Raw genomic sequence first — 15,857 nt, 5'->3', positions numbered from 1 at the left:
CCCACCCTGTGTATGGTGGTTTCCAATTATCTTTTTAATGAAAGCTTCATACTTAATCAATAGCGGTTTTGGCAGCAGCCGCCACCTATTGTGATATACGTACTGGTGCTATCATCACTTTGGTCATTGATTTTTTTTTTTTTACAGCAGCCTTTGAGACTCACTAGCTTGTGAAATTAATACAGTCATTATTGAGGCAATCTGATAGGTAATGAGTCAATCGTGCCTTTATTTCGATGAGACTAATTGTCTTGGTGGCCGGCCCCGGCTGAGGGGGAGTGTTGCAAAACAGAGTTAGTACCGATTGGTGGTGCTAATTTTTATTTTCCCATCGAGAAAAGGTTTAGTGCCGGAGAGGTGGAATCGTCACTATTACCGAAAATAGGTTCAGGGCAATGGAGAATCGATTGAGAGAGACTTTGTTCCACCTGGAATCGAATTGCAATCGAGCCTCCAACTTCTGATGTTTGTATCATAACGAATGAGAAAAAGAAGCCTCCTGTTGATACTGAGAATACGTGCAGGAGATGAACCCACATTCTGGATTCAAGTCTTAGCTTTGTTAATAACCGGCTATGTGAACTTGAATCAATTACATAACCTACCTGAGCCAATGGATCGCTCACAGGGCTGCTTTGAATATTAAAATGGGACGTAGGAGAAAGGGCTTTGGGAAAATGTAGATGCCACACAAATGTTAATTACATTCAGTGATAATTGTAGTCTTGTCTGGAGTCAGATAGGGAAAAAGAAACCCTGGTATTGCCACTTGCTAGTGCAGGATCGTGGGCAAAGGCCTTTTTTAGACTTAGTTTATCCCTCCCTAAAATAAGAGGATCAACACTACCATGTAGGATGCGCATGTAAATCACCTGATCTGCATATCAAGGGGCGGTTTAGTCCAGTTGCAGAACACAGCAAGCGCCCCCTAAATGTTAGCCACTAATCAATAATGCCACCGATTAAGATAGATCTCTTCGGTGTCTCCAGAGAAACTGACACCTTTGGGGGTTATAAGCCGCCTGTGACAAAGAAACACACAGGACTGTTTTTAGAAATAAGTAGCATCAGGGCATCAGAGACTCGACTCCTTGCCCTGCATGGACTCAAATCCCACCATGAGAGTCCTTTGCCTCTGGGAAGGTGAGAAAATGCCACACCGGACTGTAGCGACCCCACCCGCCTCCTTGGCCCCAAAACTTCAGGTTCTTTCAGGAAATCCTTTAGCTCAGACCTCCAGGACTCTCGGCTTTAATCTTTTGCTGACAGTCGGTCCTGGGGTGCTCATTCCCGTTCCCTGCAGTCTATGAGAGGGCGGCTCCGTGGGGTGCCGCGGAGGCATTGATCAGAGCGCTGCAGAGGGCGCCATCCATTATTGATGAGCCGCGGCCCGGAAATCGCGTCCTGAGAGCTGTTTTCCGCTAGATGCCTGAGCACCTCCGTGGGTGGCACCAACGCAGCCCCGTCCTCTGCAGACCGAGGAGGGCCGCCCTCACTTCCCCCACCGCGGCTGCCCTTCCTTACAAGGCTGGACGGGGGTATTTCTAGGTGGTGGTGTCTATCAGAAAACGCAGATCCCCAGGCCTCCCCCCAAACCCACGATGCAACCTTTCCTGGGGCGATGCCTGGGAATCTGCATTTACTATACTTCCTGGGTGACTCTGGTGCACAGAAACGTGTGGGCACATCCGTCCTGGCAGTGGTTGTCAAACCGATGCGCACTTGAGTCCCCTGGGTATCATGTTAAAATGTGACTTCTGATTCAGCAGGTCTGGAGGGAGGTCTGAGATTCTGCATTTCTACCAGGCTCCCAGGCAGCACTGATGCTCCTCGTGCGTGGACCACGCGGAGTCTCCGGGGGCTGGAGGAGGGGAAAGGGGAGCCCTCAGGAGGCAAAATGCATTGATCTCAGACCCTCATTAAGGGGCAGCTGCCGACAAATATTGTGGGTGGATGCAAGAGACCCAGGGTGTGAGTTAGTTGCAAGCACCGCTGATTCCAAACACCCTGTTTCAGCAAAGGAGTCACCTATGATCTTTCTTCCTCCCAGGTTTTCCTCAAGGCAGGTGTGGTCTCCAAGCTTGAGAAGCAGCGAGAGAAGCTGGTGTCTCACAGCATCGTTCTCTTCCAGGCGGCTTGCAGGGGCTTTCTGTCTCGCCAGGAATTCAAGAAGCTGAAGGTACTGCACACCGTGCGCCTGCAGATCCAGACCCAGTTGGGTCCGGAGTGAGCGTGGGGTCTGCACGCCTCCCGTGGTGATGCCAGCGCTGCCAGTCCAAGCACCTAACCTGAGTAGTGAGACTCCTAAGTGACGCTTTGCACAATGTTATGATTGTTTATGGGACATTGACATCAAATTATTGAGGACATTTTTCTTGCACTAGGTATCCATGAGGTTGTCCAAGCCCTCCTGGGCTGATTCATGATTTCAACCTGTCCCATCTTTGGAGGAATTGACTTTCATGGGTCAGCAGACAGGACATGTGCAGCTGCTGGCCACTGAGGTCTCTGGGACCAAAGACCAAGTTGATCACATGGTCCTGAGCCATGCTGGGTCATGATCTTCAGAGATCTCTGGAGACTGAATTTTCTCTCTGTAGCCTGAACAATGGACCACACGGCTCTGGGGACAAATAATATATATATTCAAATCCCACCTCTCCCTCTTAGTAGCTGAGTGAAGGTGAGATGAGATAATATTCACTTAATACAGTGCATGGCACATAATAACTGCACAATAAATCCTAGTTGTTATTACCTTAGTACTGTTATTCTTAATTACTACTACTATTAGAATGGAGTCTCATTCCATGCGCCTCTAGTTTATGTGAATTTGTGAACTCAAGTACATGCACTTGGCAAAAACAGAAAAAGGTGAGAGCATAAATAATTAAGCTATTATTGGAAACCCCACTGGCCTTCTGCACTCAATTAGCTTCTGTCTTGGGATGATTTGGAATAGAGGTTAAGAGTCTGAGCTCTCCAGCTTGACTGCAAGGGTTCAAACCTCCTCTGCCACCAAGAAGCTAGATAACACTGGGTATATGACTTTACGTCTCTGCACCTCAGTTTCCACATCTGTAAAATGGAGATGTGGTAATAACACCTACCTTCCTAGGACCGTGGTGAGGACTGAGTTGGAGTTTGCAAGATGCTCGGGGCAGGGCCTGGCATTCAGGAAGCAGCATGGCAGCTGCACAAGCTTGGCTATGGTTACGGGGATGCGACAAAAGCATCTCTCTCAGTCGGTGTGTTCCTGGGCCCCACCTGTTATAAGAATGAACAGGTCGGTGCTTCTCAAAGTGCAGTCCCCAGGGCAGCAGTGTTAGCATCCCCTGGGATTTGTTAGAAATGCACGTTCTCAGGGCCCCACCCCAGACTGATGGAATCAGAGCCCCTGGGGGTACAGTCCAGCCATCTGTGTTTTAACAAGCCCTCCAGGGGACTGTGGTGCACACTCAAGCTTGAGAAGCATGGAATTAGTGTTTAAATACACTTAAAAAAATCTGTACCCTCACTATAAGCTAACAACATAATCTTGGGCATTTTCTTATGGGCAACTTTGGGGATTTTTCAAGGATAATTTTTGCCTAGCGTGGTGACTTTTAAACCTGATCCCTACATAAGAGGTGACCCTACTGAATAGTATCTTCTCCTTCTGCTATTATTATCATTATTGCTATTACTCTTGTTATTATTTTGTCATGCAAGAATAAGTTACGGCATAATGCCTGATGCAGAGAGCCCGACATATCAAAAGGGCGCCATGAAAGGAAGCTTCTTTCTTTAAAGTTACCCAGTCCCTTCCACCAGGATATAAACCCACTTCCTCCAGCCCCTCTGCGGCCCTCTCTCTCCTGTCCTTCCTTCCTCCTCACTCGAGTTGGGAAGGGCCCCTCCAGTCCCTGTTCTCTTTCCCCTGCAGATTCGCCGACTGGCTGCTCAGTGCATCCAGAAGAATGTGGCTGTGTTCCTGGCGGTCAAGGACTGGCCGTGGTGGCAGCTCCTGGGTTCCCTCCGGCCCCTCCTGAGCGCCACCATCGGGAATGAGCAGCTCCGGGCCAAGGAGGTCAGTCCCTGCAGCAGGAAGGGCCCCAGGTGGCTCCCCCCTCCCACCACCCCCTTCTTGGTGCTTGAATCAGGGACCCACATCCCCCACCCTTGAAAATTTTTGATCTAAGAATGCTCAACCCAACATCCTCTGATGCCCCCCTTCCAGATATTCCTCTGAGATATTCCAAATATACTGAGCCATTGGCAGAAAAGTAATCCTTGGGAAGATGAAGTGCTGAGCACACTCCCCACATGCAGGCATGGCCGGTCTCAGATGGAGCAGCTGTCCCCTTCTGGTGACTGGCGCTCAGCCCCTCCTAGCCTGGGCTGGGCTGGATCAGACTTGCATGCACAGAGATGCTGATATTCAGAAATAATGAAAGATAAACTTTTGTGGGAACTTAGCATCTGGGCAGCAACATAAATATGCTGGCTGAATCCATTTCCCAGCCACTCTGTTTTAAATTTTATTTTTACTTTGACCAATAATAATTGCATATATTTATGTAGCACAATGTGATGTTCTGATATACATTTATCCTGTGGAATGATTAAACCAGCCCGATGGACCAATCTATCACTTTTTCCACACACAGACTTATTTTTTTTGTGTGTAGTGAAAACATTTAAAATCTGCTCTTTTAACAATTTTGCAAGATACAATGCATTATTATTTATGATAATATACAAGGTATTATTGTAGTCACCATTCTGTGCAATAGATCGCAAAAATTTCTTTTCTCTAACTGAAACTTCATACACTTTGCTCACTTTTAACACAAGTGGGATGTACATCTCTGGTCCGGAATGGCTTCTGTTAAAGTGTTTGTTTTTGTAGGAGGAGCTGATGACGCTGAGACAGAAGCTAGAAAAATCAGAGAAGTCACGGAGCGAACTCCGGCAGAACGCGGACCTGCTAGAGAGCAAGGTATCTCCTCCTTCCTCTTGGGTCCCTGTGTGGGGTCCCTGTGTATGTGAGGTCTGTTGAAGGGAGAGGATGCTGATATGCTTGGCACTGTGCTAATTGTTTTATAATCACCCTCCAAATTACCTGTGCGGTACCTGCCATTATTGTATCCATTCTACAGAGGAGGAAATTGGGATATTAGATATCTTCCTAAGGCCACACAACTAGCAAGTGTAGCACTGAGATTTGAAGCCATGTCCTCTGACTCCAAAGGGAAGATGTCTTAAATAAGTCAGAAAGTACAAATCATAGGGAAAAAGGATAAATTTGACTATATTGATATAATAAACTATTTATCAAAGCATAAAATGAAGACACACTACATACTTGGAGTTGAAATTTGCAAAGTGGCAGAGTACCCAGAATATGTAAAGAGCTTCCTCCAATCAATTAGAAGAAGGCAAACATTCCAAAAGAAAAAAAAAATAGATATATATAGGCCAAAGGAAAATAAGTCATTTTATATAAAGGGCACTTGAACTGATCTGTGTATTACAGCACAATTCACAATTGCAAATATATGAAATCAACCTAGGTGCCTATCAACTAATGAGTGGATAAATAAAGTGTGGTAATATATTTGTGTGTATGTGTCTATACACACACACACACACACACATACACACACCCCATGGAATACTAGTGAACCATGAAAAAGAATGAAATAATGTGTTTTGCAGCAACTTGGATGGAACTAGAGGCCATTGTCCTATGTGTGTAGTATCTCAGGAACAGAAAAAAAATATTACATGGGCCGGGCGAGGTGGCTCACGCCTGTAATCCTAGCACTCTGGGAGGCCGAGGTGGGCGGATCGTTTGAGCTCAGGAGTTCGAGACCAGCCTGAGCAAGAGCGAGACCCCATCTCTACTAAAAATAGAAAGAAATTATATGGACAGCTAAAAATATATATATAGAAAAAATTAGCCGGGCATGGTGGTGCATGCCTGTAGTCCCAACTACTCGGGAGGCTGAGACAGGAGGATCGCTTGAGCTCAGGAGTTTGAGGTTGCTGTGAGCTAGGCAGACGCCACGGCACTCACTCTAGCCTGGGCAACAAAGTGAGACTCTGTCTCAAAAAAAAAAAAAAAAAAAAAAAAAAAAAATATTACATGTTCTCACTTATAAGTGGGAGCTAAGCAATAGATATACATGGTCATACAGAGTGGTATAGTGGACATTGGAGACTCCAAAGAGGGGAGGCTGGGAGGGAGGTGAAGGATGAAAAATTACCTATTGGGTACAATGTACACTGTACAGGTGACGAGTACAGTAAAAGTTCTGATTTCACCACTATACAATTCATCCATGTAACAAAAAATCACCCCCTGAATCTATTGAAATAAATAAAAAATAAAAACCCCCACAAATGTTCAGGAATTCAAATGGGCAATAAACTCCCGAAAAGATGCTCAACCTGACTAGCAATCAGGAAATGCAAATTAACACCTCAATAGGTACCATTTCACACATCAGATTGGAAAAATTGAAAAGTCTGATGTAGCCAAGTGTTGGCAAGATTGTGTAGCCGTGGGAATTCTTATTCACTGCTGGTGGGAGGATAAATTGATCTAATCACTCTTGAACAATTTGGCGTTTTCTGCCCTGTGGCCAGCAATTCCACTTCTAGGTATATAGGCTAGCCAATCTTATCCATGTCGATGTGAAAAGATGACAAGTTCATAGCAACAGAAGTTTGTCATGTTGAATGTCAACACTCAGATGAGAACTTATGAATAGGAGAACGGGTGCACGCATTTTGTTACAGTAAACATTGAGTTATCAAAGGTGGGAGTGAATGAAGTGGCAGGCAGTTATGGCCTGCAGGCCAAATCTTGTTCACTGCCTGCTTTTTATAAATAAAGTTTTATCGGAACACAGCCATGCTCATCCATTTATGTGTCGTCTATGGCTGCTTTCATGCTACGATGAAAGACAGGGCTGAGTTGCAACCTGAAACTACTCAGCCCTGCCATATGGCCTGCAAAGACTCAAACATTTAGTATCTGGATCTTTCTAGAAAAAGTTTCCTGATCCTTAGACTAGAAATACGTGTATCAACATGGATTGCTCTTGCAAACATAATGCCAAAGGAAAATGATGAAGTCACAGAAGAATACTTAAAATAGGATAGCACATATGTTAATTTTTCAAAATTTCAAAACATTACTGTATATTGATTAGGGCCACATATGTACATAGTTACGGTGTCAACGTATTTATAAGAATAATAAACAAAATTCAGAGTAGCTGGTACCTGGGGTGAGGAAATGCTCATAGGATTGGAGAAGGTTATGCTGGGTGAGTGTGTGACTGCGGTGCTGAGTTTTCTCTCTTTAGTTGCATGCTGAGTTCATGGGCTGGGGGTCAGGACATGAACCAGACACTTCCTGCCCCAAGAAGGCCACTGCAAATTACAGACGAACTCTTAGACAGAGTCCTGTGCTATAGTGTGATGTGTGGTCAGGGAGCTGTGGATAGACCAAGGAGTCGCTATTCAAGGAAAACCTCCTGTTCCATTTAGACTTTCAGGGCTAGAACTAGGGAGAGGTGAGGGAGGCACTTGTCTAGGGCACAAAATTTAAAAGGTCACAAAAAAAATCTCAGTGAGATAAATAATATTTTAATACAATATCTTTCATTATAAATTAATGCACAAAAATCCCTGATTAGCAAAATATCAAAATTTTAAATAAATGCAGGATTCGTGGGCTAGGATTAGGGTGAGGCAAATGAGGCACTATTCTGCACAGCGGGATCCGGTCTTTGTTTAAAATTTTAATATTTTAATCATCATGTTTTTTTGTGTTGAGATTTAAAAAATATTACATTAAAATATTATTTATCTTGATTTCTGAGTAGTTTGGCACCCCCTGAAATTTTGCACCCTAAGTGAGTGTTTTCCTTGCTTCATCCTATTCCCAGCTCTGTTTTTCTTTCCTTTTCTTTCTTTCTTTTTCTTTCTTTCCTTTTTTCTTTTTTGAGACAGAGTCTTGGTCTATCGCCTAGGGTAGAGTGCAGTGGCGTCATCGTAGCTCACTGCAACCTCAAACTCCTGGGCTCAAGCCATCCTCTTGCCTCAGCAAGAATAGCTCAGACTACAGGCACATGCCATCATGCCTGGCTAATTTTTCTATTCTTAGTAGAGACAGGGTCTCACTCTTGCTCAGGCTGGTCTCAAACTCCTGAGCTCAAGCCATCCTCCCGCCTCGGCCTCTCAGAGTGCTGGGATTACAGGTGTGAGCCACCATGCCTGGTCCCCAGCTCTGTTTTCCCACGAAGCCCTGGGTACCTCCCAGGGTTCCATTGAAGACCAAATGGAACCCATTTATTCACTTATTCAATAAATATGTATGTATGAACGTCTCCCATGTGGTAGACATTTGATTGGACACGTTGGAAACAGCTAGGGACACGAGGCAAAGTCCCTGTCCTCACAAGGTTTAGAGGGAGACAGATTTCAAACAAACTAGTTACAGATTGTGACATCTTATGTATATAAAGCAGAGGGAGGTGACAGTAATGGTGGCTGAGTGGGGCCTATTTCGATTCCAGATCCGAATAATTCGATGGAGCCATCTATGTGCAGATCTGGGAGAAAGAGTAGAAATGGCAAGTGCAAGGGTTCTGAGGCAATGTGGGGTAATATTTGTCAGTCCAGAGCAAAACTAAGGCTTTCTACACCTGCAAGGACCTGGTGTTATTATTACTGATCATCTTGCTTGGTTGGTTGAAGGACAAAGGTAGCTGTAATTGGATTTATGATAAAGCCAACAGAACATACTCTTCTTCCTATGGTGACAGCCCAAATTGAGCCTGGCTGGCTCACGTGAGGATGTGGAATAAGGTTTGGGAAGGAGCTATCTCTTTTCCACCCCTTCTCGTTCTCTCCGTGAAATTGTATCTGTTTCACCCATGCCCACTCCTATGGCCACAATGAAGTGTCAATTGTGGAGTTGGCCCGGGGGAAGGAGGAAGCTGGGGCTCCTCATAGGAAGGGTGACATCTGCAAAGAGTGTAAGGACAGGCCAGGCTGAGACACTGCTCCCTGAGCCTGTGCCCTCTTATGCAAAATACCGTTAAGTTGAAATGACTCACAGTGCGTGGCAGTCTCACTCGTGTGTCTAGGGAGCAAGCTGCCTGACCTCTCTTGCTGAAAGCAGCAAGGAGTGGAGCAGCAGAAGTGAAAAATTGCAGAGCTGTGGGTTGGTTGGGAATATGCTGCCTGACCTCTCTTGCTGAAAGCAGCAAGGAGTGGAGCAGCAGAAGTGAAAAATTGCAGAGCTGTGGGTTGGTTGGGAATATCAGGGACTTCCCTGTAGAAATTCCTTCCCACTGAGCTGACATTTGAGGCAGTCATTCATCACGAGCTGTCAGGTCTGACGGGGGGATTTGCCGCTCATTGGCTGTTGGGACAGACTTGGAGGGAGGAGATGAACGTCTTCAGCATCCTGAGTGACAGCTCATGGGACACGTGGAGAAGGAAGGGAGGGAGCTCAGGCTTCTGCGACCTGAACCAGGCAAACAAGTGTCCGCACCTGCGGAGTATTCTGCCCGGCTCTTTATGTCTTTATGTCACATATAATTACAAAAGAATGTATGGGGCCTTGAAAAAATTAAAGTAAAAGTCAATAGCAAAGCAAAATAAAAGTTGAAGAGTATACAAAGCCAGGGAAAGAGAAAATGGAAATCTACCGTTGGCTTCAGACTCCCTCTTGCCTCATAGACTTCGCATGCGCTGTTCCCTCTCCCAGGAACACCTCCCTCCACCCTCTGCACCTGGTTAATGTCTCTCCAGCGCTTTCACTCAGCTTACGTGGTACTTCCTCCAACAAGACCTCTTTGACACTTGACGGGTGGGTTAGGGCCCTGCTATGTGCTACCTCTAGCCCTGTGTTTTCCCTCAGAGCATTGGTTGACTGTTTCCCAACAACTTCCTACATGTCTGTATCCCTGCCAAACTGTGAGACCCCTTAGGGCAGAGATGTGTCTCGTTCATCAACTAGCTCCGGCCCCTGGCATGGAATAGACACAGAATGGGTGAATAGAACCATTAAAGTTGGGCTGAAAAAATCTAATACTGAGCTTCCTAGCAGCCAAAGCTAAGAGGGAAACAAGATATTCCATAGACATGTTGTGCCTACATTGAAAAAAAAAACACCTGTTCTTGAGATGAGTAACTTTTTAGGGTATTGAGGTGTTAGGGAAATTTTTCCCATGTATCCTTGTAAAAGGGGCACTAAGGGATATGGCAAAATATGACTTCAACAATATTCACACAGTAAATAAGAGGATTTCTGTAGGAGTGTTTTTGGTAGCATGATGCTAAACTGCAAGCCAAGGGCATGATATCAATTTCATAAAAAATAATTCAACTAGAAGTCAAAGTGGTGCTTTCTCTAGGAAGCACATGTAGATGACTGAGTGTTATGATGTCTTTCTTCTCCCCAAATCCATCTCTCCCTTCCCCCTCCTCTTCTTGTTCCTGTTTCTCCTTCTCCTCCCTCTTCTTCTTCCGCTTTCTCCTCCTTCTTAAACTTTAAATAAGACCGATATACAAATAAGTGCACATGTTATAACTGCATAGCTCAATGCATTTTCACAAAACAAACACACCAATGTTCTATTGCAACAGACACCCAGAATGAGACACAGAACATTCCCGGCTCCCCTACAAGCCCCCCTCTTGCCTCCTTAGTCACTAGCACCCAAGGAACAGCCACCAAACCGACTGCTAACACTATCGATATTTTTCTCCCTGTTTTTCAACTTTACCTAAATGCACACAAATGTGTGGACTCAACTTGTGTCTGGTTTCATTCAGTGGACATTATGTTGGTGACATTCATCTGCATTGTTGTGGATCATTCATTTTCATCGATGTCTAGTATTCCACTATGTGACTAGACCACTGCTTATTCATTCTACTCTCAAGGGACATTTGGTTGTTTCCAGGTTTATTTATTAATTTAAAAAATTGAACTCTTATGAATAAACCTGCTATAAATATTCTTGTACATGTCCTTTGGTGCACATGTTATACATATCTGTTAGAAATATGGCCAGGAATGGAATTGCTGGATTTTATAAAAGTTATTTCTATGTTAAGTTTTAATAGACACTGCTAAACAGTTTGCTAAAGTGTTTGTATTAATTTACACTCCGATGGTAATGGGTGAGAGTTCTAGTTGCTTCATATCCCTACCAGCCCTTGGTAGTGTCTGTCTTTTCCATGGAGCAATTTTGGTGGGTGTGTGGTAGTACCAAATTGTCTTGTCTTGTGTGCTTTTTCACATATTTTTGGCTATTTGGTTATCCTCTTTGGCAAAGTGGTCTTTCGAGTCTTTTGCCCATTCTATTGTTTTTCTTATTGATGTGTAGCAGTTCTTTATATACTGTGGCTAGAAGTTTCATTTTTAGATATATGTATTGCAGACATCTTCTCCTACTCTGTGGATTGCCTTTTTGGATGCAATCATTTTACATTGTGTTTCCTGAAACTTCGAGTTTCTTTAGAGTTGCCAGAGAGTAAGGAAGAGGTCAAAGGGCTCCAGAACTCTCAAACCTGCATCAGTTGCAGTATCTGCAGTTTTGGGTTTCATGCTATATTTTGTCGATTCTCAAATGCACATTTTCCCACCTTTTTGCATCTTTGAAATTGGGTCGTATCTTAACCATCAACAGCATCTTATACTGAACAATTGTGAGTGCTTTCTTTTCTTACATTCTGTAACAGTGCACCTTATAATCAATGTCAGCTCAGATTAGGTAAAATGCAGTATATTGGGGCTCATGTTAGATTTTATTTGAAGAAAGGGCTCTAATTCCCCTCCCCCTAAAAAAAGTTACCACTGGCTTATATTTGTTGCTTTTACACTTTAAAAAACATCATAGCTAGCTGGAGAGTGGTTAACCCTATAGCTTCTGCATCCACCTCCTGAAGGTTTGTTGCAGAAGGGGGGTCTTGGTGGGGAATTGGGGGGTGGTGGTTCTTCCACTGGTTCTTTAACAAACCCCAAGGTGACCCTGCTGCAGGAGGTCATGATGCTCTAGAGCAGTGGTTATTATACTTGAAAGTGTGTCAGAATCCCCCCTAGAACTTATTAGATGGCAGATTGCTAGATCCCAGCCTTAAAGATTCTGAGTCAGTAGGGCTGGGGTGGCCCTGCAGAGCCTGTATTTCTAACAAGTTCTCTGGTGATGCTGAAACTGTTCATCCTGGGACCACACTTTGAGAAACGTTAGACTAGAGAACAGCTGAAAGGTCTCTCCTTCCCCGTAGGTCTACTTTCGTGGAAGGGAGTTTCTGTTAACAGCTGGGGATCAGACACCCCTTCAGGGACATGTATCATGAAGACACAACACCTTTCACAGCCTCTGCACCCCCACCCCTTTGTCTCAGTAGAGAAGAAACAATGGATGGAAACCATGTTGAAACATATTGTGTCTCATCAGTGGAAACTCCATTTGACTAGGCTTATTAAAAAGACAACATTATTGCAAAATGATTTAAGTGCTTCATTTGTGAGGGAGCAGAGGAAGAGATGAGGAGAAGATGGCTATAAATATTCTTCAAGCGTGCAAAATCTGCCTTGATGCAAAGTGGGTTTTTTTTTTTTTTTTTTTTTATTTTCATGAGAAGCACACGCCTTCTTGTCCAAAGTACCTACAAGGCTTTGGGAGCACATGGAATATGTGACCAGGGTTGGGGTTGGGATGTTTTCTTCCCACTCTGGAATATGTTCCAGGTTTTCTTCAAGACCGTGTTTATGGCAAAAGACTGAGGCCCGTGCACTCTGGATTTCTGGCCTCATTAGCGGAGAGGTTTTGCGTTTTTGATGAGGAATTACAGAGAGAATCCAGGGTACAACGGGGACTGGAGATTTAGGTCAGAAAGTCCATTTGCAAAGTGCTGAGGGAGTTTGGTCACAGTGACCACGAATGTGGCTCACGGCTCATCTCTAGGAGGGGAAGGGAAGTGACCTTCCAGGGTCATCGGGTCAATTGGCTGCTGAGCCCAGACCACACCCCAGCTCTCCTGACCCCTAGCTTCATGGTCCTGCCACGGCGTCATGGTGCTCCTGTGGGGAACTGGGCTGGTGCGGGGAGTAGAGGCAGCCTGGCTTCCTGTCTGACTTAGGACATCATGGTCCCTTGAGCCTGCACTGCTGGGACCTGTTGGGAGGGTCTCCTTCTGCAGACAGCTGCAGAGGTGCTGTGGCCACAGTGTGGGCGTATTCATAGATGACCACAGTGGGGTCAGCTAACGCCCCTCAGAGGAGGGCACAGCTGGAATATTCTTTCTGACTGTGAGCCTCAGTTTCCCCAAACAAAAAACAGGTCCAGAATCTTTTTTTTTTTTTAAAGAAGTAAATGCTTTAAAAAGAAAATCATATAAACTCATTCTGAAACCCCAGAAAGTCCTGAAATACAGATATGCCCTCCTTCACCATGTCGCAGCAAGCTACTTGGGATACATTCTAGAATTATTAATAACTGGCTACAGCTTGGCCAGAGTGCACAATTACATCAGCTAACTTCACCTGAAGTGTCATGCTACAGTTTTATTTGCACAACCAGTGAAGGGCACATTCTAGAATACCAGCTTTAATCCTTTTCAAACTTATTAATAGAAAAAGCTGGTATTGATAGAGGTGGCCAAGGTCCACATCCAGGTGGTACTGACATCAGGGAAACTTCCAGAACCACTTGCTGCTGCCTAAGAGTGGTTGCCACTGACCAAAGCTGGACGTGACCTGTATTCGCAGGGGGTATTGGGATTGCTGCGTGTTATCATCGGGACCTGTGGGAACAATTCAGTATGGAGCAAGGCAGCCCACAAATGCAGAAGACGTGATTCATGAAACAGAACTAGCAGGTGTTTTTCGTATAGTCACGTTGTTTGCAATGAGCAATTCATGCTCAAGCTTCACAAATGCTTCACACTGTTCTGCAAGTTTTGTGGTCCACATTTCTTCGTATTCTTCGTGAACCAGTACCACGACCTGACCTTGCATATCTGTCTGGTGTGGAGGGGCAGAGGCTCCAGCCGGCTTAGGATCGAGACGGCTGACTCGGTACCCTTATTGCTACGGGATTGTGAGCAAACTCTTCAAGTCTCTTTGCCTTTGTTTCATGGTCAGTAAAATGGTGACGGCAATCGTTACTTCATCTTTCAAAGGCTGTGGGGAGCAGGTGCATATAAAATAGTTATCACTGTGCGTTACATAGCAACCCACATCACCACTATTACCTACATATATATATATATTTTTAAATGTTCACCCTCCCACAGTAGACTGAATTCCTCAAAGATAATGACACGTCTTAGACATTTTTGTACCCTTCAGTGTCTAGCACAAAGCACTGAATGCAAATTTATGAATTTAATCAATGAATGGTGTCATACTGAATTTAATAACAAAAGTAACGTTCCATGAGTGATGCGTGTGTGCCAGTTGCTGTGACAAATCCTTTACCTGCATTGTCTCATTTTACCTTTAAATCAAACCGTGAGGAAGGTGTTAGTATCCTCAGGTTATAGATGAGGAAACTGAAGCCCAGAGAGGTGAAGTGATTTGTCCAACATCACACAGCTGGTGAAGAGCAGAGCTGGGACTTGAACCCAGGGATGGCTGACTCCAGTCTGTGAGAGAGAAGGAACCGGGAGAGGTTCTCAGGGGAGGGGTCTTGGAGGATGAGCAAGAGCTAGGCAGGTGACAAGGCAGGGGGACATTTCAGGGAGAGGGCACTTCGAGAGCAGAGACAGAGCGTGTGATCTGCTCTGGCAGGTGTAGTCCTGATGTTTGGAGTGTTGTGTTTTGTGGGTGTGTGGGGGGGAGGGGTTATGGGGTAGGGGTCACGCCACCAAGCTGGGCCAGATGGCAGGGCCATGAGAATCATGTTAGATGTTTGGACTCCATCCTGAAGGGAGGGCAGGACCAAAGAACATTTTCAAGATGGGATGTGTGGGTACCAGGACCCCAAGCAGTTGTTTCCTCTTTTGAGTAAAGAATTTTGGGGACCCTAGTGGCCCTTGAGGTCCCCCCTAATGCTCCTGAAAGGCTATAACTGCCCATTCTCCCTGGAGGGACCCTGAGGACAGTTGGTGGTATGTCACCCCCATATGGCCTGCTCAGAGGCGTGACCCTTCTACCGGCATTCTTACCAGAGTGACCCCATTTCCGCGAACATGCCAGAGGCTGTAGAGCTCTCACGTGTATACATTTCTTTCATACATTACTTCATTCAACACATATGCTTTGAGTCCCCAAGAGGCAGTCTGGTGAGTGACATTAAGAGTGAGGGCTCTGTAGCCACCAGCTGGCTGGTGTCCTTGGGTGAGTGTCTGCACCTTGGTGCCTCAGTTTCCTCATCTGCAGTCTGGAGACAATATCAGTTCCCATCTCCCGGCACTGTGAGGTTCCGTGGGCGAACCTATGCCGGTGGTGGCGATTGTTATTGTGGTCACTATCTATCACGATTACTTAGTAGCGGGTGTTGTGCCCAGCTGGGATGCCTCCGTGGAAGGGAGGAAGGCACGGGGTGATGCCTGAACTGATGCCCAGCGTGTGTCTCCAGGGAGTCCCAGAGCCGGACGCTAAGCTGGAGATTTGTTCTGAATTTCCCCCGCTGACTGAGGCAGCTCTGAGGGCAATGCCATGAGACCGAAGCCATCCGTGGCTTAATCTCCTTGGCAAACAGCGCACGAAGCCAGCTGGTGCTGCAGTTGGGCTGGTTCTTTATTTACTGACTGATCTCCCCTTTTCCTTGCTCGGGGTGCTGGGGCCAGGAGTGGGGGCTTCCTTTCCCCTGGGTGTCCACATGGGCTTTCTTTGG

At 45.4% G+C, this 15,857-nt stretch overlaps 1 protein-coding gene across 1 annotated transcript in view; it reads left to right on the top strand.

Moving 5' to 3' along the window:
- Nucleotides 1-15,857, top strand: part of MYO18B (myosin XVIIIB) — a 231,417-nt gene that overhangs the window by 90,101 nt on the left and 125,459 nt on the right. The window contains exons 22-24 of the mRNA XM_069497098.1: nt 2,051-2,179; nt 3,926-4,069; nt 4,892-4,981. Of these exons, the coding sequence (XP_069353199.1) occupies nt 2,051-2,179; nt 3,926-4,069; nt 4,892-4,981 (363 nt within the window). The remainder of the gene's footprint in view (nt 1-2,050; nt 2,180-3,925; nt 4,070-4,891; nt 4,982-15,857) is intronic.

This window comes from Eulemur rufifrons, chromosome 21 (genome assembly GCF_041146395.1).
Source record: "Eulemur rufifrons isolate Redbay chromosome 21, OSU_ERuf_1, whole genome shotgun sequence".
Lineage (NCBI taxonomy): Eukaryota > Metazoa > Chordata > Mammalia > Primates > Lemuridae > Eulemur > Eulemur rufifrons.
Note: the sequence above shows the minus strand (reverse complement) of the source record. Positions and strands in the feature narration are given on the sequence as shown.